Source organism: Delphinapterus leucas, chromosome 9 (assembly GCF_059928025.1).
Source record: "Delphinapterus leucas isolate spDelLeu-1000000601 "Yukka" chromosome 9, BTC_Dleu_Yukka2, whole genome shotgun sequence".
NCBI classification, from domain to species: Eukaryota; Metazoa; Chordata; class Mammalia; order Artiodactyla; family Monodontidae; genus Delphinapterus; species Delphinapterus leucas.
The window spans coordinates 103,559,693-103,579,913 of NC_143137.1; the positions used below are offsets into that span (position 1 = coordinate 103,559,693).

The 20,221-nt window shown below is 48.9% G+C and overlaps 1 protein-coding gene across 10 annotated transcripts in view; it reads left to right on the forward strand.

Annotated features, from left to right (window-relative positions):
• GRB10 (growth factor receptor bound protein 10) overlaps positions 1-20,221 on the forward strand; it is a 197,208-nt gene that overhangs the window by 160,622 nt on the left and 16,365 nt on the right. For all 10 annotated transcript variants that reach the window (XM_089917928.1, XM_089917926.1, XM_089917925.1 and 7 more), the window contains 4 exons: positions 990-1,127; positions 2,522-2,632; positions 4,393-4,491; positions 19,583-19,660. In XM_089917928.1, the coding sequence (XP_089774054.1) occupies positions 990-1,127; positions 2,522-2,632; positions 4,393-4,491; positions 19,583-19,660 (426 nt within the window). The remainder of the gene's footprint in view (positions 1-989; positions 1,128-2,521; positions 2,633-4,392; positions 4,492-19,582; positions 19,661-20,221) is intronic.

Sequence of the window (20,221 nt, forward strand, 5' to 3'; positions counted from 1 at the left end):
AAGGGAATAAACCATTCCCTAAGGCAGCCAGCACTCTCCAGGTGGCACTGAATGTAAGAGAAAGTACTCGAATGTAGTTCCTGCAGAAGTCTGCCCTGAGCCCTCCTTTTCCTGCTTTGTTTCTGCCTCTGGAAGCTGAAAGCCGCTGTGCTGTGTCCTGGGCCCTCCACGCAGAGCATCTGCCTGCCCTGGGTGAGAGTTGTCATACCAAGTTATCGTGGGCTGTGCACAAGGAGGGTAAAGTGCTTTCCTGCTTTTTAGTTGCCTGATCCGAGACGGCTTGATGCTTGGTGAACGTGCACGGTGATGTCTTGAGGTGCCAGAAGCACTGCCCGGGGGCACCGGGACCTGCCCAGTTGGCCCATACCGTCTGCAGGAGGAACTGTGTCCCTCTCAGTCAGTGTAGGGGACCCACGAGGGTCACCCCAGATCTGGTTCCTCACCTACCTTCCCTGAAGAAAGAGGTGTGGCTGGTGGGAGGACTTAGCGGGGGAGCAGGCTGTCACCAGGGTGTTCGTTCCAGGAGCTGGACAGACACTGGACACACAGCTTTCGCTGGAGGGCACGCGGTCAAAGTGACGGCCGGATGCTTGCTCCCAGCCCACCTGCTCGTAATCGGTGCTCCTGGCACTTCTGTTGCCCCAGCTCTGAGGACCAGACTGGGATTTTTATGGGAAACCAGAATAAAAGGCAGGATGTTTAAACACACTGTCCATTAGGGGATTTATGACTTTGTGTTTTCTGTCAGAGTTAGAGAAGTCCATTTGCTTGTGTGTGTTTAAACACTTAATTATGTTTTAGAACCCCAATTTAGATGGGAATTTTAAGACTTTTGAAAGGAAAAATATCACTTGAAAACACTCAGTTTAACCCCAAAACAGTATTTTACTAATTCGTAAAATGTTCCAGTGTCAGCGATGCTGATAATATGTCTGCTTCCATATTTTCGTGTCAGCATTATCTAACTTTTAAAATTTGCCCTTCAACAGAATTTTTTAAACTCCAGTAGTTGTCCTGAGATTCAAGGCTTTTTGCACGTGAAGGAGCTGGGAAGGAAGTCGTGGAAGAAGCTGTACGTGTGTTTGCGGCGATCCGGCCTCTATTGCTCCACAAAGGGAGCTTCAAAGGTGAGTCTTAAAGCCGTGACCGCCGGTCGCACCAGGCTGGGAGGGTTCCGCGTAAACGTGGGCTTCATTTTAAATTGCACCCTGGGCTCCGCCCAGCTCGTGACTTATAAGCTGATTGTGTAGCAGCTAAACTCAGATTTCCTGGTGCACAGCCCCACCTGGGAAACCAGGTGATGACACAGACCTAGGGATCCTGGGGCTGTGTCACTGCCCCACCCCCAAGCTGGCCAGCCCGGGCCCCTTCTGTGGGCTGGGAGCAGAGCCTCCTGCCTGCCTGAGTCCCTTGAAAGATGCTAACTTAGTTTCTATAATTTGGAAGTTGGCATCCAAGCTAGCCGCAGGATATATGATTGATTATTGCCACCCTAATGGCAATCTAATACATGTTATCGTAGGTATTGCGTGGAATAAATTGTGGTTTTGTGCGCATCCCCAGTGGGAAGAGGAGGTGAGGGGTGGAAGACGGCTGCCCGCCTCCGAGGACAGTTGGGATGTTGTGGGCTGGCCTTGCCAGGGTCTCCTTTGATGTCTTTGCACCTCTGACCTACTCTTTCCTGTAACGTCTGAGGACGCCTGCCGTGGGAACATACCCAGCTGACCTTGGCCTTGCTTTTACACCCGAGAGCTGCGGTCTCTTCTGTTCTCGAAGGAAAGAGGCGGGGAGGAGCTGGGGACCCCAGGGGAAAGTGCCGACCCAGCATCAGGCCACAGTCCTACTGCTCTGGGAAGTCAGGAGAGCAGCGGGCAGCCTTCGGAGAGGGGGCGTGGCCTCTGGGAGAAGGGGCGTGGTCACCAGGGAGGGGCGTGGCCGCAGGAGAGAAGGGGCGTGGCCGGCCGCCCTTCCTTCTACAGATGGGGTCTTCATCAGATGCAGTGGGGAGGGTAACTTCCTGATTTCCCAGCTCTGATGTGTGGCTTATGCATCATCGTCATCGGTGCTGAGCCCAGGGACGCGTGTAGCCTAGAGCAGGCAACAGATGCGGGATGGGGAGTTCAGGAGGAGGTGGGACGGTTGCGGACGCAGCTGGACTCTGACCATGCAGCATAGCAAAGGTGCTGTGGGTCCTGCATTTGAGTGTGTGCTCCGAACCTTGACCTTAGCTTCCAGATATTCTGGTTTTCACTTTATGGGTCTTTGATTTGGCAGAGTGTCAAATAACATTGTAACCGTTTTCTGTCTGGGAACTGGGAGGGTGGGTTTTTTTGGGCGGGGGCTGCGGGATGTGGTTTTAATTTAGCACTTATTCTACGCGATGGGTATAACCTGTAGACTGTCAGAGGGGAGAGGTGTTGAGAGCACGCACAGACTGCCCTCTGTTGATGGGGGCGTGAAACACTGGCTCTTGGCTGTGCTGAGAAGTTCTCCCCCGTTAAGTCTGACCACCTTCCTGCAGGAGCCCAGACACTTGCAGCTGCTGGCCGACCTGGAGGACAGCCGCATCTTCTCCCTGATGGCTGGCAGGAAGCAGTACGGTGCCCCCACGGACTATGGCTTCTGCATAAAGGTACCCCATCCGCAGCCCTTCTGAGATGCCCAGACAGCATCCCACTGGGCACTTTGGAATTAAACCAGGGATCTCCTTTCTTGGGTGCTGTTTTTTTTTGTTTGTTTGTTTTTAACAGAAACGTAGTTTCACACTAGATTTATTCATTCATATAAAAATACTTCTTAAAAAAAAAAAATATTTCTTGTGTGCTTATGACGTGTCCGTCCTTGAGTAGCTCAGATGCTCAGAGAAAAGCAGAGTCCGTGATGGACAATGCCCGTCGACGGGCCCAGTGGCTTAGGGACCGCCAGCCTGTCACTGGGTGGCCTCCAGCTTACTGAGTGAGCTGACACCTTCTGTGTGGGCTTGTCGTCCCCAGGACATTAGACTAGGGGTGACCACAGCTCTGCCCTCTCTCTGTGCACATGCATGAGGACACAAACTCACACATACGCTCCCATGTGCACTCGTGCATGTGCATGTACACACCTGCACACACCTATGTGAACAAACATGCACACATGTAGACATACGTGTGCATGCCTGTGTGTGCGTGCACGCGCGCGCGCGCGCACACACACACACACACACACACTTTGGGGGGACCCGCTCCTACCCCGTCGGCGAAGCTGTGGTGATGCTGGGCATTGCACTAGTAGGTATTTACTGAATACCCACTGTGCATGAGACCCTCTACTGAGGCTTCTACCTCCGTCGTCTTCCTGGGTCTTCGCAGGTGCTCACAGGGTGGGAACTGACCCGGCCCCATTGCCCACATCGGGTAGCCAGTGAGCGAGCCCGAGTCCCCCAGCCAGGCTGCCTTCTGAGCCTGCGGAGGAGACAGGGCACAAGGAGCCCGTTCCATCCGAAAATGCCGTCTTCTGCTTTACTTGGTGAAGCTTCTTTGGTTACAAGTAATACGAACTGACTTCAAACCAGCTAAAGGCGCAGGTGCATGGGAGGCTGGTGGGAAGTGCCCTCAGGAGGGGCTGGAGCCGTTGGGGCCCAGGCGGCCGGTGCTTCATTCCCCCGGCCCACGTGCCGGGTATCGCGGCCTCTGCTTCGCCCGCAGCGTAAGCGGACTCGGGCTGTCGTTCCGGCCCTGCTCCCCCTCCAGATTCCTGAGGCGGAGCGCTGGGCCGGTGTCCCCCCCAAGCACTGCCCCTCGGGCCTGCGGTCAGAGGGTTCCTGTGGACACCAGCCAAGCTTATGCCTGCAGGCTTTCCTCCGTCGCAGCCCGGCCCTGCCTCTGGGTGGGACCACCTGCCTCCGCTGCTTGCCCTGCTCTGGTCCCCTGCTCTGGGGCAACATTGGTCTCACCCCCTGGGCCTTTCCACGGGTCCGTCCTTGGGGCCACTCAGATGCCCCAGAAGCCCTGAGCCCTGGGGGCTTCTCCCCACGGCGGCTCACCCAGCAGGCGCTCCCCACGGCTGTGTCCTCGGTCTTCCTGGGAGGCAAGTGAAGACGCCTCCTTCTGAGACCCCAGAACAGGTCCCCCTCCCAGGAATCAGCATTCTCTGCAGGGAGCTAGATGCCCCGTCAGCCGCCCCTGCCTTGTGGTTTCTTTCCTGTTTGTCTCCCCCAGGACCTCCCGTGGGAGGACGGCTGACCACTTAGTTAAGTACTAAGTGGCCGCAGCCACCCGGGGCCGGTCCGTGACCGGCAGAGCATGAGTGATGCTCGGCATGTCCTGCCGTGTGTGGGCTCAGCCCTGCCTGACGGAAGGTGTGTGTCCGATTCCCTGTGATGCTCACGGGGTCTTCCTTCGTCTCCTTTAGCCAAACAGAGTCAGGAACGAGGCCAAGGAGCTGCGGTTGCTGTGTGCCGAGGACGAGCAGAGCCGGACGTGCTGGATGACAGCCTTTAGGCTCCTTAAGGTGGGTCCCCTGCGGTCACCGCGTGCGTCAGCGCACCCCTCTCCATGGACAGTGCCTGTCACCCTCCCACGTTCCGTCACCAGCTCCAGGGATCAAGGGTCCTCACACATTTTTTCAGAGTCTCAGAAGCTCCCCACAGAGCCTTAACGTTAGAGGAACCAGAGCCAGTTCCCAGCCTCAGCGCTGTTGGCATTTGGGGCCAGGCAATGGGCCATCCTGTGCTTTGCAGGACATTTAGCAACCCCCTGGTCTCTCCCCGAGATGCCAGTAGCACCCCAAGCAGCTGAGACAACCCCAAATGTCTCCAGATGTTACCAAGTGTACCCTGGGTGTGGGGTGGGGGTTGAGAACCAATAGGAAGAAAAAGGTCGAGACCGGGGAGTCGGGTCGGGGAGGGTGCATGTAGGTCATCAGGAGGTTAATGGTTTTCCTGACAGAGCATCAGACTCCTGAATTCTCAAAAAGCCAAGGCCATGAGGGAAACATAACGAATCATGTGGCTCACCATAGAGTCTCAAGGGAATTGGTGTCCCCTGACAATAATTCTAAAAGAAATGTCTTGCACGGACCCTCACGTGGGATCGCACCCGACAGTGATTTCACAGAAATTGCCAAGATGACTTCACATGCCCTTTAGTACAAGCTCAGTGCACAGCAGGCGCATCTCACTTGGATGTCCCACAAAATGTTCCTTTGCACGTACACACACCACGTGTCTGGAATTCCTTAGGTACATAAAGTCCTCGTGAGTTACAGGTTAGTTGACAAGACGAACTTGGCCAAAGTCAAGGGCCCTGTGGGGGAAGTGTGTTTGCTTAGCTGTGGCCACCACATGCAGTGGTCTGGGTGTCTCTTTACAAAAGTCCCCAACCCTCAACGAGGGTCCAGCTGGTCCAAGATTCTCGGCAGAGTCACTTAGATCAAGAGACAGTGGGAGGCTGAGCTCGGAATACTCCTTGCAGATGCCACGGGCTCCCTGGAGAGGCAACCCGTGTTCCTCTCTCCCAGAATCTTCCTTTGTATTTTTTGTCTTGTCACTGGTAAAACAAAAAAAGGTGTACATGGGACTTTCCTGGTGGTGCACTGGTTAAGAATCCGCCTGCCCATGCAGGGGACATGGGTTTGAGCCCTGGTCCCGGAAGATCCCACATGCCGTGGAGCAACTAAGCCCGTGCGCCAGAACTACTGAGCCTGTGCTCTAGAGCCCGTGAGCCACAACTACTGAGCCCACGAGCCACAACTACTGAAGCCCGTGTGCCTAGAGCCTGTGCTCTGCAACAAGAGAAGCCACCCCAGTGAGAAGCACACGCACTGCAACGACACTCGCCGCAACTAGAGAAAAGCCCGCACGAATCAACAAAGACCCAACACAGCCTAATTAATTAATTAATTAATTATTTTAAAATGGTGTACATTTAAATGTTACTGCTCTGTAATAGAAGAAGAAATGCCCTGTTGCTGTAAGATACCGTATGTCGTCGGCTGCGCCCTGACAAGCTGGTGTTAAATCCAAGTGCCCCTCAACAGGGGGCTGGTTCCCTGGCTTGAGGGACATGCACACAGAGGAGCCCCCTGCAGCTGGAAAGGAACAGCTCCTCTCCGGGTCCCGTTGTGGGAAATTTTCCAGGATGTATTATTAGCAATTAACAAGCAAAGTGCAGAATGTTGTGTAAAGAGGTCACTGCATTGGTGGGGCGAGAATGGAAATGCGTGTTTAGCTTCACTGGCACATATGCAAACACGATATTGCAGGGGAACACAGAGGCCGCTCACGGGAGCCTGGAGGCTGCGGTGTAGATGGGGCAGACTTGGAGGGAGACCTTCAAGGTTTTATATATTTGAGTGCTTTCTTTTCATTTTTTCTGTTGCTCTGCAAAAATATTATCTATTTTGGAAAAAAACAAAAAGGAGATGAAAAAGGAACTGGTACTAATGCGTCATGTTCCGTGGGTGACACGTGGCGATGTGGCAGCACCTCTGATGCCGTCTCACAAGGGCGGAGGGCGGGGGCCTCTTTGGCGCCATCGTAATGTGATGAGGTGACCGGGTGCTGGAGGGAAGCGGGCCGAGCTCACAGTGTCAGCGACGCCTGGCTATTATTAGTGCTAACGATGCGTGCCCCGTATATGTTGATGCAATGTGATGGACGTTTTGGAGCATCCGCTGTGGGCCAGGCAGCGCCTCACATCTCTGACGTCATTTGCTACTCACGGCAGCTCTGTACATACACGTACGACCGGTACAGGTGACAGTCCTGAAGCCCATGGCGCTGTGCTCCACGTGGCCACTGGCGTGTGGCAGAGTCAGCCCTAGAACCCCGATGGTTTGGCCCGAGAACTCCATCGCTAACCAGCACGCTTGCTGCCCCCGCGAGAGCCTCCGGGAAAGCTGAAGATCCATCCAGTTCCAGCCATGGCCCCGTTGTCCCTGAGTGAGCAGCTGACTGCACATCCCACAGCGCCATCCTGTATGAGGGCGGGGCCTGGCTGGCCATGCCCTGGGGCCTCCTGCCTCTACCAAGGGGCCAGCACCAGCATCTGAAATGAGGAACCCTTACAAACATCTAGGTCTCCTCCCTCCCTGCCCCTGCAGCCGCCCCTGGCTCCAGTCACCTTGTTCTGGGGGGAAGCGTAGTTAGAAGACCAGCTTCTGTGTGGTGGCCCCTGCCCTGCACCCACACGTTGCCTCCAGAACCGCGTGTGCTTTGCTCCGGGGACTTAACGCCCTTTAAAGCAGTGGGGAACCTTCTCAAAAGCCTCCTGTTTCCCTGGCTCTGCTGCGTCGCGAGCTTCTTGGATTGTGAGCGCTGGCTCAGTCTGCAGCCTGTCTCTTCTCCACGGGGAGACCAGTCTGCAGGCTGCAGGGACCTGGCCGCCTCTCCGCACCTCCCAGTTCTTGCCCTCTACGTGTTCTCGTGCCTGGGCGTCAACCTCAGATCCCCAGAGCTGGGACGGCCTAGCACTCGGAACGGAAGAGACGCTCAGAAGAGTTGAGTTGAATGAAAGTAGCAACCGACCCAAACTCCCGTATCTGCGTTGGCCTCCCCACTCTTTTTTTGGCGGTACGCGGGCCTCTCACTGTTGTGGCCTCTCCCGTTGCGGAGCACAGGCTCCGGACGCGCAGGCTCAGTGGCCACGGCTCACGGGCCCAGCCGCTCCGCGGCATGTGGGATCTTCCCGGACCGGGGCACGAACCCGCGTCCCCTGCATCGGCAGGCGGACTCTCAACCACTGCACCACCAGGGAAGCCCCTTCCCCGTCTTTTGCAACCGTTTCTCCCCTTTGCCTGTTGGATGTCATGGGCAGTGCCGGAGTCAGCCCGAGACGGCGCAGAGGGGGGCTTTGGACTAGGGACCTGCACCATCTCCAGAGGCCGGTTCTTCGGCCTCCGAGGGGGGTCTTGCTGCCACAGACCAAGGAAACGTTGGGTTGCCTCTTTTTGTGGTCTGTAGTGAGTGATGAGAGGTCCCTCCCCAAGCTTTAACCCTCCGACACCCTTGCCCCCTAATAGTGGGTCGGATGTGCCATGTGCCTGTGTGGAGGACGCACATCGGAGACCTCGGGGCCTGAATCTGAAGTGTAAAGCTCTGCCCTCCCACTGTCTCCAACTCTGGCCAGGAAGCAGGTCTGTGGTGGCTGATATTGGGCAATTTGGACGGTACTGAAATCCCAGGGCTTTTTTGAGAGGAAGGCCTTCTTTTGAATTAACCTAGACCTTCCTGTGCCTTGAAGTACCAACACTGGTGTACTTCCTTTAAAAAAAAATGATAACTCGAGCCTCCAAAGGAGAAAACTGGCTAATACCCGCTTTTGTTCCTCTACCTGCTATTCCATTGTTTCCTAAATGATTTCATAAAGACTACAGGGACAGCACAAGGAGTACGAAAACGGTGTTAGTTATCTACCGGCTCCTTCCCACCCCCTCCACCATCTAGATGTTTCTTAAGCTGCCCTAGAGATTCTTTCCCAAGAGCGAGGTCTTGCTTCATCAATACAGGTTTCTGTAGGGAACTCCCTGGTGGTCCAGTGGTTAGAACTCAGCGCTTTCACTGCCGGGCCCTGGTTCAATTCCTGGTTGAGGAACTAAGATCCTGCAAGCCGCCCAAGCGCAGCCCAAAAAAATAAATAAAATTTTTTTAAAAAGTCTAAACCTCTTAAAGAGGCTTTAAAAAAAAAAAAGCACACAGGATTCTGAAATGAATTACTTGACATGGAGAAGACAGTTACAGTGGATGTTGGGCATGACAGCAGCCAGGGAGCCTCAGCCCTGGCACACAGGCGTTGTGGAGTCTGGGGCCAAGAGGGGGCGTCCAGCGCCCAGAAGCAGCGCAAACAGGGAACGGTTCGCCGGGGGGTGTGGGGGCGTGCTGACCAGCTGTTCAGAGCAGAGGCAAAGCATCCCGGCTCTGGTGATAACACCGTGATGTTTGCTGCCTGCTCGCACCTGCCCGGAGGGAGCTTCACATCACCCCGTTTAATCATCATGAGAACCTAGGGGAAGGCGGGGCCCTCGCAGTACAGGTGAGGAGAGAGCGCCTGGAGATGGGCCAGCTGAGACTCCATGCCCCCACCCCGGCGGGGCTTCTTAGGAAGCCCAGGTAGAACTTGGGAAATGGCTCAGGTGTGTTCCATCCTCCCGTCTGACAGTGCCACCTGCCTTCACACTCACAGCCAAACTCATGGCCTCTCTGGATCCCAGAGTCCAGACCCGTGGTCCCTAAAAGCCAGTCCTCTGACTACTGAGAAGCTGGGTAGACATCTTCTCTAGTGCATAGCAAAACGAAACAAATACGGGCAGTGCGGTCAGCTTCCCATGAAGCTAATTGCGCTCATGGTAACAGGTTTATTCTTTAATCTGAGACTGTGTCCTTTTTACTTAGTTAACTTTAAAATAGACTTTACAAAAGTCTGATGGTCTGATCTACCATTCTATCAACAATATTTTATAAACTATTGTTGATAAAAAAATTTGTTGATATGGTGGTAGATGAGTGGTTAATTTTTGGTGTGTGTGTGTGCTGTCTTATTTGGCAAATTAGTTGCCAAGCCTTAAGACAGTCACAGATTTTTTCCCCCAAATTTGATTGCTTTGTGAAATCTAAAAGAATGAAAGTCCCTGATATACACCTTCCCTCTTATCCTCTTCCCTGCAAGATGATCTCTCAAGTCTAGTGGTTCCCAGATTTTATTTTTATGTAGCAGAACCCTTTCCCCCTTCAGGCAAAATTTTGGATAATTCCTCAATATATGAAATAGACAAAAAGACTGAATTACATGGCATCTCAGGTTATTGGTAAATGGCAAAAAAAAATCCAATCTCAGCAGCTCTAACAGCAAAGATGGATCCAGCTCAGACATGGCAGGTGGCGTGGCCCCATCATGACCTCACCTGGGGAAGGGAAGGCAGAGCCAGGGGTTCTCCCATCCACAGAAGTGACACATGTCACTCCCGCTCACAGGCTCAGGTCCAGACTGCTCGCCTGGTCTGCCCCAGCCGCAGGGCCCAGGGAGAGTAAGTCCACCGTTTGACTCAAAAGCAGAGTCAGAAACTTCTGGCAGGCAGGCCAGTTACTAGCACACGGGTGCAGTTTCGATGTTTGTTCAGAAACAGCGGCCGCTCTCAGCATCCCTGAAGCGCACCTCACCCTGAAGCCATTTGGAGACCCGCCTGCCCCATCCCTTTCTGTCTCCCACCCACCCGCTGTGCCGCGTGGTGTGTGAGCAACCCCCGGCCACCCTGTGTGAACTGCAAACACAGACACCTGTCTTTTCTACACAGACAGACAGAAACAAGGGGGAATTGAAGTACGTGGAGAGTAGAAATGAAAGAAAGTACGTAAAACCCAGTCATTTTTAAAATGGGAAAAGTGAAGACATGCATATCCACCTACTATTGTATTTTAAAACAAGATGAAATGGACATTCTTTGCAAAAACAGAAAAACCTTAAAATTGACTGAAAAACGCAGAAGGAGAAATTGAGCTACATTTTTTAAAAAAATGAGTTTCTCTAAGCTTTGAGGAATATTCAAGCTCAGTGCTGTGTAAACTGTCACAGAACCAGGACTTACACCATATGCTGAGGTTTTGGTCACCTTCACACATCAGGGCTGTGCTGTCCTTTCGAATCCTGGTCGGATGTGGCATCTTAAGTAGACACTGCAATTTGTTCTTTTTTTTTAAACATCTATATTGGAGTATAATTGCTTTACAATGGTGTGTTAGTTTCTGCTGTATAACAAAGTGAATCAGCTATACATATACATATGTTCCCATATCCCCTCCCTCTTGCGTCTCCCTCCCACCCTCCCTATCCCAACCCTCTAGGTGGTCACAAAGCACCGAGCTGACCTCCCTGTATTATGTGGCTGCTTCCCACTAGCTATCTATTTTACATTTGGTAGTGTATATATGTCCATGCCACTCTCTCGCTTCGTCCCAGCTTACACTTCCCCCTCCCCATGTCCTCAAGTCCATTCTCTATGTCTGTGTCTTTATTCTGTCCTGCCCCTAGGTTCTTCATAACCATTTTTTTTTTTTTAGATTCCATATGTATGTGTTAGCATATGGTATTTGTTTTTTCTCTTTCTGACTGACTTCACTCTGTATGAGAGACTCTAGGTCCATCCACCTCACTACAACAACTCAATTTTTTTTCTTTTTATGGCTGAGTAATATTCTACTGTATATATGTGCCACATCTTTTTTATCCATTCATCTGTCGATGGACACTTACGTTGCTTCCATGTCCTGGCTACTGTCAGTAGAGCTGCAGTGAACATTGTGGTACATGACTCTTTGAATTATGGTATCCTCAGGGTATATGCCCAGTAGTGAGATTGCTGGGTCATATGGTAGTTCTATTTTTAGCTTTTTAAGGAACCTCCACACTGTTCTCCATAGTGGCTGTATCAATTTACGTTCCCACCAGCAGTGCAAGAGGGTTCCCTTTTATGCACACCTCTCCAGCCTTTATTGTTTGTACACTTTTTGATGATGGCCATTCTGACTGGTGTGAGGTGATACCTCATTGTAGTTTTGATTTGCATTTCTCTAATGATTAGTGATGTTGAGCATCCTTTCATGTGTTTGTTGGCAATCTGTATATCTTCTCTGGAGAAATGTCTGTTTAGGTCTTCTGCCTATTTTTGGATTGAGTTGTCTTCTGCCTATTTTTGGATTGAGTTGTTTGTTTTTTTTGATATTGAGCTTCATGAGCTGCTTGTAAATTTTGGAGATTAATCCTTTGTCAGTTGCTTCATTTGCAAATACTTCTTCCCATTCAGAGGATTGTCTTTTCATCCTGTTTATGGTTTCCTTTACTGTGCAAAAGCTTTTAAGTTTCATTAGGTCCCACTGGTTTATTTTTGCTTTTATTGCCATTTCCCTAGGAGGTGGGTCAAAAAGGATCTTGCTGTGATTTATGTCATAGAGTGTTCTACCTATGTTTTCCTCTAAGAGTTTTATAGTGTCTGACCTTACATTTAGGTCTTTAATCCATTTTGAGTTTATTTTTGTGTATGGTGTTAGGGAGTGTTCTAATTTCATTCTTTAACATGTAGCATCCAATTTTCCCAACACCACTTATTGAAGAGGCTGTCTTTTCTCCATTGTATATTCCTGCGTCCTTCATCAAAAATAAGGTGACCATATGTGCGTGGGTTTATCTCTAGGCTTTCTATCCTGTTCCATTGATCTATCTTTCTGTTTTTGTGCCAGTACCATACTGTCTTGATTACTGTAGCTTTGTAGCATAGTCTGAAGTCAGGGAGCCTGATTCCTCCAGCTCCTTTTTTCTTTCTCAAGATTGCTTTGGCTCCTCGGTGTCTTTTGTGTTTCCATGCAAATTGTGAAATTTTTTGTTCTAGTTCTATGAAAAATGCCATTGGTAGTTTGATAGGGATTGCATTGAATCTGTAGATTGCTTTGGGTAGTAGAGTCATTTTCACAATGTTGATTCTTCCAATCCAAGAACATGGTATATCTCTCCATCTGTTTGTATCATCTTTAATTTCTTTCATCAGTATCTTATAGTTTTCTGCATACAGGTCTTTTGTCCCCTTAGGTAGGTTTATTCCTAGGTATTGTATTCTTTTTGTTGCAGTGGTAAATGGGAGTGTTTCCTTAATTTCTCTTTCAGATTTTTCATCATTAGTGTATAGGAATGCAAAAGATTTCTGTGCATTAATTTTGTATCCTGCTACTTTACCAAATTCATTGATTAGCTCTAGTAGTTTTCTGGTAGCGTCTTTAGGATTCTATATATATAGTATCATGTCATCTGCAAACAGTGACAGCTTTACTTCTTCTTTTCCGATTTGGATTCCTTTTATTTCTTTTTCTTCTCTGATGGCTGTGGCTGAAACTTCCAAAACTATGTTGAATAATAGTGGTGAGAGTGGGCAACCTTGTCTTGTTCCTGATCTTAGTGGAAATGTTTTCAGTTTTTCACCATTGAGAACAATGTTGGCTGTGGGTTTGTCATATATGGCCTTTATTATGTTGAGGTAAGTTCCCTCTATGCCTACTTTCTGGAGGGTTTTTATCATAAATGGGTGTTGAATTTTGTCGAAAGCTTTTTCTGCATCTATTGAGATGATCATATGGTTTTTGCCCTTCAATTTGTTAATATGGTGTATCACATTGATTGATTTGCATATATTGAAGAATCCTTGCATTCCTGGGATAAACCCCACTTGATCATGGTGTATGATCCTTTTAATGTGCTGTTGGATTCTGTTTGCTAGTATTTTGTTCAGGATTTTTGCATCTATGTTCATCAGTGATATTAGCCTGTAGTTTTCTTTCTTTGTGACATCTTTGTCTGGATTTGATATCAGGGTGATGGTGGCCTCGTAGAATGAGTTTGGGAGTGTTCCTCCCTCTGCTATATTTTGGAAGAGTTTGAGAAGGATAGGTGTTAACTCTTCTCTAAATGTTTGATAGAATTCGCCTGTGAAGCCATCTGGTCCTGGGCTTTTTGTTGGAAGATTTTTTTTTTTTGCGGTACGTGGGCCTCTCCCGTTGCGGAGCACAGGCTCCGGACGCACAGGCCCAGCGGCCATGGCCCACGGGCCCAGCCGCTCCGCGGCATGTAGGATCCTCCCGGATCGGGGCACGAACCCGTGTCCCCTGCATCAGCAAGCGGACTCTCAACCACTGCGCCACCAGGGAAGCACTGTTGGAAGATTTTTAATCACAGTCTCAATTTCAGTGCTTATGGTTGGTCTGTTTATACTTTTCTGTTTCTTCCTGGTTCAGTCTCGGAAGGTCGTGCATTTCTAAGAATTTGTCCATTTCTTCCAGGTTGTCCATTTTATTGCATATAATTGCTTGTAGTAATCTCTCTTGATCCTTTGTATTTCTGCCGTGTCAGTTGTTACTTCTCCTTTTTCATTTATACTTCTATTGATTTGAGTCTTCTCCCTTTTTTTCTTGATGAGTCTGGCTAATTGTTTATCAGTTTTGTTTATCTTCTCAAAGAACCAGCTTTTACTTTTATTGATCTTTGCTATTGTTTCCTTCATTTCTTTTTCATTTATTTCTGATCTGATTTTTATGATTTCTTTCCTTCTGCTAACTTTGGGGTTTTAGGGTTCTTCTTTCTCTAATTGCTTTAGGTGTAAGGTTAGGTTGTTTATTTGAGATTTTTCTTGTTTCTTGGGGTAGGATTGTATTGCTATAAACTTCCCTCTTAGAACTGCCTTTGCTGCATGCCATAGGTTTTGGGTCATCATGTTTTCTTTGTCATGTGTTTCTAGGTATTTTTTTGATTTCTTCAGTGATCTCTTTGTTATCAAGTAGTGTATTGTGTAGCCTCCATGTATTTGTAGTTTTTACAGATATTTTCCTGTAATTGATATCTAGTGTCACAACGTTGTGGTCAGAAAAGATACTTGATACAATTTCAATTTTCTTAAATTTACCAAAGCTTGATTTGTGACCCAAGATACGATCTCTCCTGCAGAACGTTCCATGAGCACTTGAGAAGAAAGTGTATTCTGCTGTTTTTGGATGCAGTGTCCTATAATTATCAGTTAATTCCATCTTGTTTAATGTATCATTTAAAGCTTGTGTTTCCTTTTTTATTTTCATTTTGGATCATCTGTCCATTGGTGAAAGTGGGGTGTTAAAGTCCCCTACTATGATTGTGTTACTGTCGATTTCCCCTCTTATGGCTGTTAGTATTTGCCTTATGTATTGAGGTGCACCTACGTTGGGTGCATAAATATTTACAATTGTTATATCTTCCTCTTGGATCGATCTCTTGATCATTAGGTAGTGTCCTTCTTTGTCTCTTGTAATAGTCTTTATTTTAAAGTCTATTTTGTCTGATATGAGAATTGCTACTCCAGCTTTCTTCTGATTTCCATTTGCATGGCATATCTTTTTCCATCCCCTCACTTTCAGTCTGTATGTGTCCCTAGGTCTGAAGTGGGTCTCTTGTAGATAGCATATATAGGGGTCTTGTTTTTGTATCCATTCAGCCGGTCTATGTCTTTTAGTTGGAGCATTTAATCCATTCACATTTAAGGTAATTATCGAGACATATGTTCCTATTACCATTTTCTTAATTGTTTTGGGTTAGTTAGTATAGTTGTTTTCCTTCTCTTGTGTTTCCTGCCTATAGCATTTACTGTAAAGCTGGTTTGGTGGTGCTGAATTCTCTTAGCTTTTGCTTGTCTGTAAAGCTTTTGATTTCTCTGTCAAATCTGAGTGAGATCCTTTCTGGGTAGAGTAATCTTGGTTGTAGGTTTTTCTCCTTCATCACTTTAAATATGTCCTGCCACTCACTTCTGGCTTGCAGAGTTTCTGCTGAAAGGTCAGCTGTTAACCTTATGGGGATTCCCTTGTATGTTTTTTGTTGTTTTTCCTTTGCTGCTTTTAATATTTTTTCTCTGTATTTAATTTTTGATCGGTTGATTAATATGTTCTTGGCGTGTTTATCCTTGGATTTATCTTGTGTGGGACTCTCTGCACTTCCTGGACTTGATTAACTGTTTCCTTTCCCATATTACCTCTTTTTTTTTTTTTTTTTTTTTTTGCGGTACTTGGGCCTCTCACTGTTGTGGCCTCTCCCGTTGCAGAGCACAGGCTCCGGACGCGCAGGCTCAGCGGCCATGGCTCGCGGGCCCAGCCGCTCCGCGGCATGTGGGATCTTCCCGGATCGGGCCAGGAACCCGTGTCCCCTGCATCGGCAGGCGGACTCTCAGCCATTGCTCCACCGGGGAAGCCCCCGCGCCACCAGGGAAGCCCCCTTTCCCATATTAGGGAAGTTTTCAACTATAATCTCTTCAAATATTTTCTCAGTCCCCTTTTTTTTCTCTTCTACTTCTGGGATGCCTATAATTCAAATGTTGGTGCGTTTAATGTTGTCCCAGAAGTCTCTGAGACTGTCCTCAATTCTTTTCATTCTTTTTTCTTTATTCTGCTCTGCAGTAGTTATTTCCACTATTTTATCTTCCAGGTCACTTATCCGTCCTTCTGCCTCAGTAATTCTGCTATTGATTCTTTCTAGAGAATTTTTAATTTCATTTATTGTGTTGTTCATCATTGTTTGTTTGCTCTTTAGCTCTTCTAGGTGCTTGTTGAACGTTTCTTGTGTTTTCTCCATTCTATTTCCAAGATTTTGGATCATCTTTTCTGTCATTACTCTGAATTCTTTTTCAGGTAGACTGCCTATTTCCTCTTCATTTGTTTCATCTGGTGGGTTTTTACCTTGCTCCTTCATCTGCTGTGCGTTTCTCTGTCTTCTCATTTTGCTTAACTTACTGTGTTTGGGGGTCTCCTTTTCGCAGCCTGCAGGTTCGTAGTTCTTGTTGTTTTTAGTGTGTGCCCCCAGTGGGTGAGATTGATTCAGTGGGTTGTGTAGGCCTCCTGGTGGAGGGGACTAGTGCCTATGTTCTGGTGGATGAGGCTGGATCTTGTCTTTCTGGTGGGCAGGCCCACATCTGGTGGTGTGTTTTGGGGTATCTGTGGACTTATTATGATTTTAGGCAGCCTCTCTGCTAATGGGTGGGGTTGTGTTCCTGTCTTGCTAGTTGTTTGGCATAGGTTGTCCAGCACTGTAGCTTGCTGGTTGTTGAGTGGATCTGGGTCGTAGCCCTGAGATGGAGATCTCTGGGAGAGCTTTCACTGTTTGATATTACGTGGAGCCAGGATGTCTCTGGTGGACCAATATCCTGAACTCAGCTCTCCCACCTCAGAGGCAGAGGCCTGATACCCGACCAGAGCACCAAGACCCTGTCAGCCACACAGCTCAGAAGAAAAGGGAGAAGAAAATAAATAAATAAGTAAAATAGAGTTATTAAAATAAAAAATAATTATTAAAAAAAAAAAAAAATTTTTAAGTAATTAAAAAAAGAAAGGAAGAAAGAAGAGAGCAACCAAACCAAAAACCAAATCCACCAATGATAACAAGCACTAAAAACTATACTATGAAAAAAAAAAACGAGAGAACCCTAGGATAAATGGTAAAGGCAAAGCTATATAGACAAAATCACACAAAGAAGCATATACATACACACTCATAAAAAGAGAAAAAGGAAAAAATATATATCATTGCTCCCAAAGCCCACCATCTCAATTTTGGGATAATTCGTTGTCTGTTCAGGTATTCCACAGGTGCAGGTACATCAAGTTAACTGTGGGGATTTAATCTGCTGCTCCTGAGGCTGCTGGGAGAGATTTCCCTTTCTCTTCTCTGTTCACACAGCTCCTGGGGCTCAGCTTTGGATTTGGCCCCGCCTCTGCCTGTAGATCGCCTGAGGGCGTCTGTTCTTTGCTCAGACAGGGCGGGGTTAAAGGAGCCGCTGATTAGAGAGCTCTGGCTCACTCAGGCGGTGGCGGGGGGGGGGGGGGGGGGGGGGGAGTGTATATGGAATGCAGGGCGAGCCTGCAGTGGCAGAGGCCAGCGTGACTTGCCACAGCCTGAGGCACGCTGTGTGTTCTCCCAGGGAAGTTGTCCCCGATCATGGGACCCTGGCAGTGGTGGGCTGCACACTCTCCCGGGAGGGGAGGTGTGGATAGTGACCTGTGCTCGCACACAGGCTTCTTCATGGCTGCAGCAGCAGCCTTAGCGTTTAATGCCCATCTCCGTTGTCATGCTGATAGCTGTGGCTCGCGCCCGTCTCTGGAGCTCGTTTAGGCGGTGCTCTGAATCCCCTCTCCTCGCGCACCCTGAAAAAGTGGTCTCTTGACTCTTCGGCAGTTCCAGACTTTTCCCCAGACTCCCTCCCGGCTAGCCATGGTGCACTAACCCCTTGCAGGCTGTGTTCACGCCGCCAACCCCAGTCCTCTCCTGGTGCTCCGACCGAAGCCCGAGCCTCAGCTCCCAGCCCCGCCCGCCCCGGCGAGTGAGCAGACAAGCCTCTCGGGCTGGTGAGTGCTGGTCGGCACCCATCCTCTGTGCGGGAATCTCTCCATTTTGCCCTCCGCACCCCTGTTGCTGCGCTCTCCTCCGTGGCTCCAAAGCTTCCCCCCGCCACCTCCCGTCTCCACCAGTGAAGGGGCTTTCTAGTGTGTGGAAACTTTTCCTCCTTCACAGCTCCCTCTCAGAGGTGCAGGTCCCGTCCCTATTCTTTTGTCTCTGTGCTTTTTTTTTCTTTTGCCCTCCCCAGGTACATGGGGACTTTCTTGCCTTTTGGGAAGTCTGAGGTCTTCTGCCAGTGTTCAGTATGTGTTCTGTAGGAGTTGTTCCACGTGTAGATGTATTTCTGATGTATTTGTGGGGAGGAAGGCGATCTCCACATCTCACTCCTCCACCATCTTGAAGGTCTCCCCTGCAGTTTGTTGTTCCCTGAGTCTATATTCTTCTCTCTGGGACCAGAATTCCACTCAGCAGCTGTTTGAGTATGGGCCTGTTGGCAACAAAAATCTCTCCATTTTTGTTTGGTATATTTTTATCTTATTTTCATTATTGAAGGAACTTTTCACTGATGGTCGAATCCTTGGTTAGAGGTTATTTTCTCCTGCATTTCACCCATCCCATTGTCTTCTAACTCCCATCATTCAAGTTAAAAAGTCAGCTGTTCCTCCTCTCATAGCTTCTGTGAAAGTAAAGTGTGTCTTCCTACGGTTGCTTTCAACGTTTTCTCTTTGTCTCTGTTTTCCATGATGTTCCTGGGTGGTTTTGTTTATTTGTTTGTTTGTTTTTGTTTCATTTTTATCCCACTCCTAGATTCTGTAGCTTGGTGGGGTTTTTTTAGTTTTGGAAAATTCTTGGCCCTTATCTCAAACATTTCTTCTAAGCCGTTCTCTCTCTTCCCCTCTCATGGGAGTGCAGTTGTACCTGTGTTAGACCTTTTCATCATGTTCCAAATATGTTAACTTTAGAAACGAGTACTGCAGGGCCTCAAGCTGGAAATGAGCTTACATCCATAAAGGACAGTGAAGAGGAAGATGCAGCCCACTTGATACCTGAGTTTTCTCTTCCTGACCTTGTTTCTTTTCTGTGTGGTTTGAGTGGGTAATTGGGGAGCGTAGGTTGGGATGTTGGGAGTGTACGAGACTTTGCAGGACCCGTAGTGCTTATTTCCTGGGGAAATAAAGCATGAGCCACTGAGCTGCTTGGGCAGGGAGCTTGGTGGTTAGGAAGAGCGCTGGTTTGGGAACAGGCTTGTACATTCAGATCCTGAATCGCTACTTTACCATGACCTTGAGCAACTTGCTTCACTTCTTTGTGTTCTGTTATTTGTAAAATGGGGATAAAGTACATATTTCGTAAAATGGAGAAGATTAAATAAAAGAGCAGCATAAAGCACTTAGAAGAGAGCTTTGCCTGTAGCAACATTCAGTAAGGCTGTTGTTCTTCTCTCATCGTTATTACATTATTGCTGCCCTGCTTACTCCCCGCCCACCCAGCATCCCAAGACAGTCGGCGGTAACTGTCTATGGAGTGTTGGTGGTGGCAGGCCCCAGAGACAGTGCTCTGTTGGGTGTTTGTTCTTGAGTTCACCAGGCTGTTGGCAGGGATTGCTCATTGTTCTGTATGACTGTTGCCCCCCACGGCCGTGGGTTTGCCACATCTGGGGCTTTGGGGGCTCCCGAGCCCCCCCCCCCAGTGGCTGACTCTGGCCTTCCTTTCCCCTTCAGTATGGAATGCTCCTTTACCAGAACTACAGAATCCCTCAGCAGAGGAAGGCCATGCTGTCCCCCTTCTCAACTCCAGTGGTAAGTAAAGCTGCCGGCCCCCAAACCAAGTTCCTTCTCAGCTGCTGCGTCAGCGTGTTCTGTGGACATCTCGTTTCCGACGGGGCTGACCAGAGAAGCTGCAGAACGAGCTTGCGCGTTTCAGAGAAGCCAGAATATCTCACCGCCTTGCGTTTCCCAGAAGGTGGACTTGGTCGTCCCAACAGTGTGCCTGCCGGGAGCAGATTCCCTGTCCCCACATCTCCCCGCAGGGTTGCCTCAGTAGGTGGCTCCATTTCAGGGCTCTCTGTTCACGTGCTCAGAAATGTCGACAGCAACTCTCAGCTCCACTGAGGAGCCGCCTTCCCACCTTCGCTTTTGTCCATTTCAGCTGTGGGACCCGCGGTGCTGTTGACCATGACGCTTAGGTCTTTCTCTGTGAGAATTGAGACTGTAGTGAGTCATCTTGTGTTCTCAGGATGGACTTTAGTTCCTGGAGGTGCAGAAATGCTTCGTCCTCTCAAACTATGATCTTAACAGTCCCTCGATGTCCGTTCCTAGATGTCAAACTATCCCACAGAACGAGTCCCTGCGTTTCCCTGG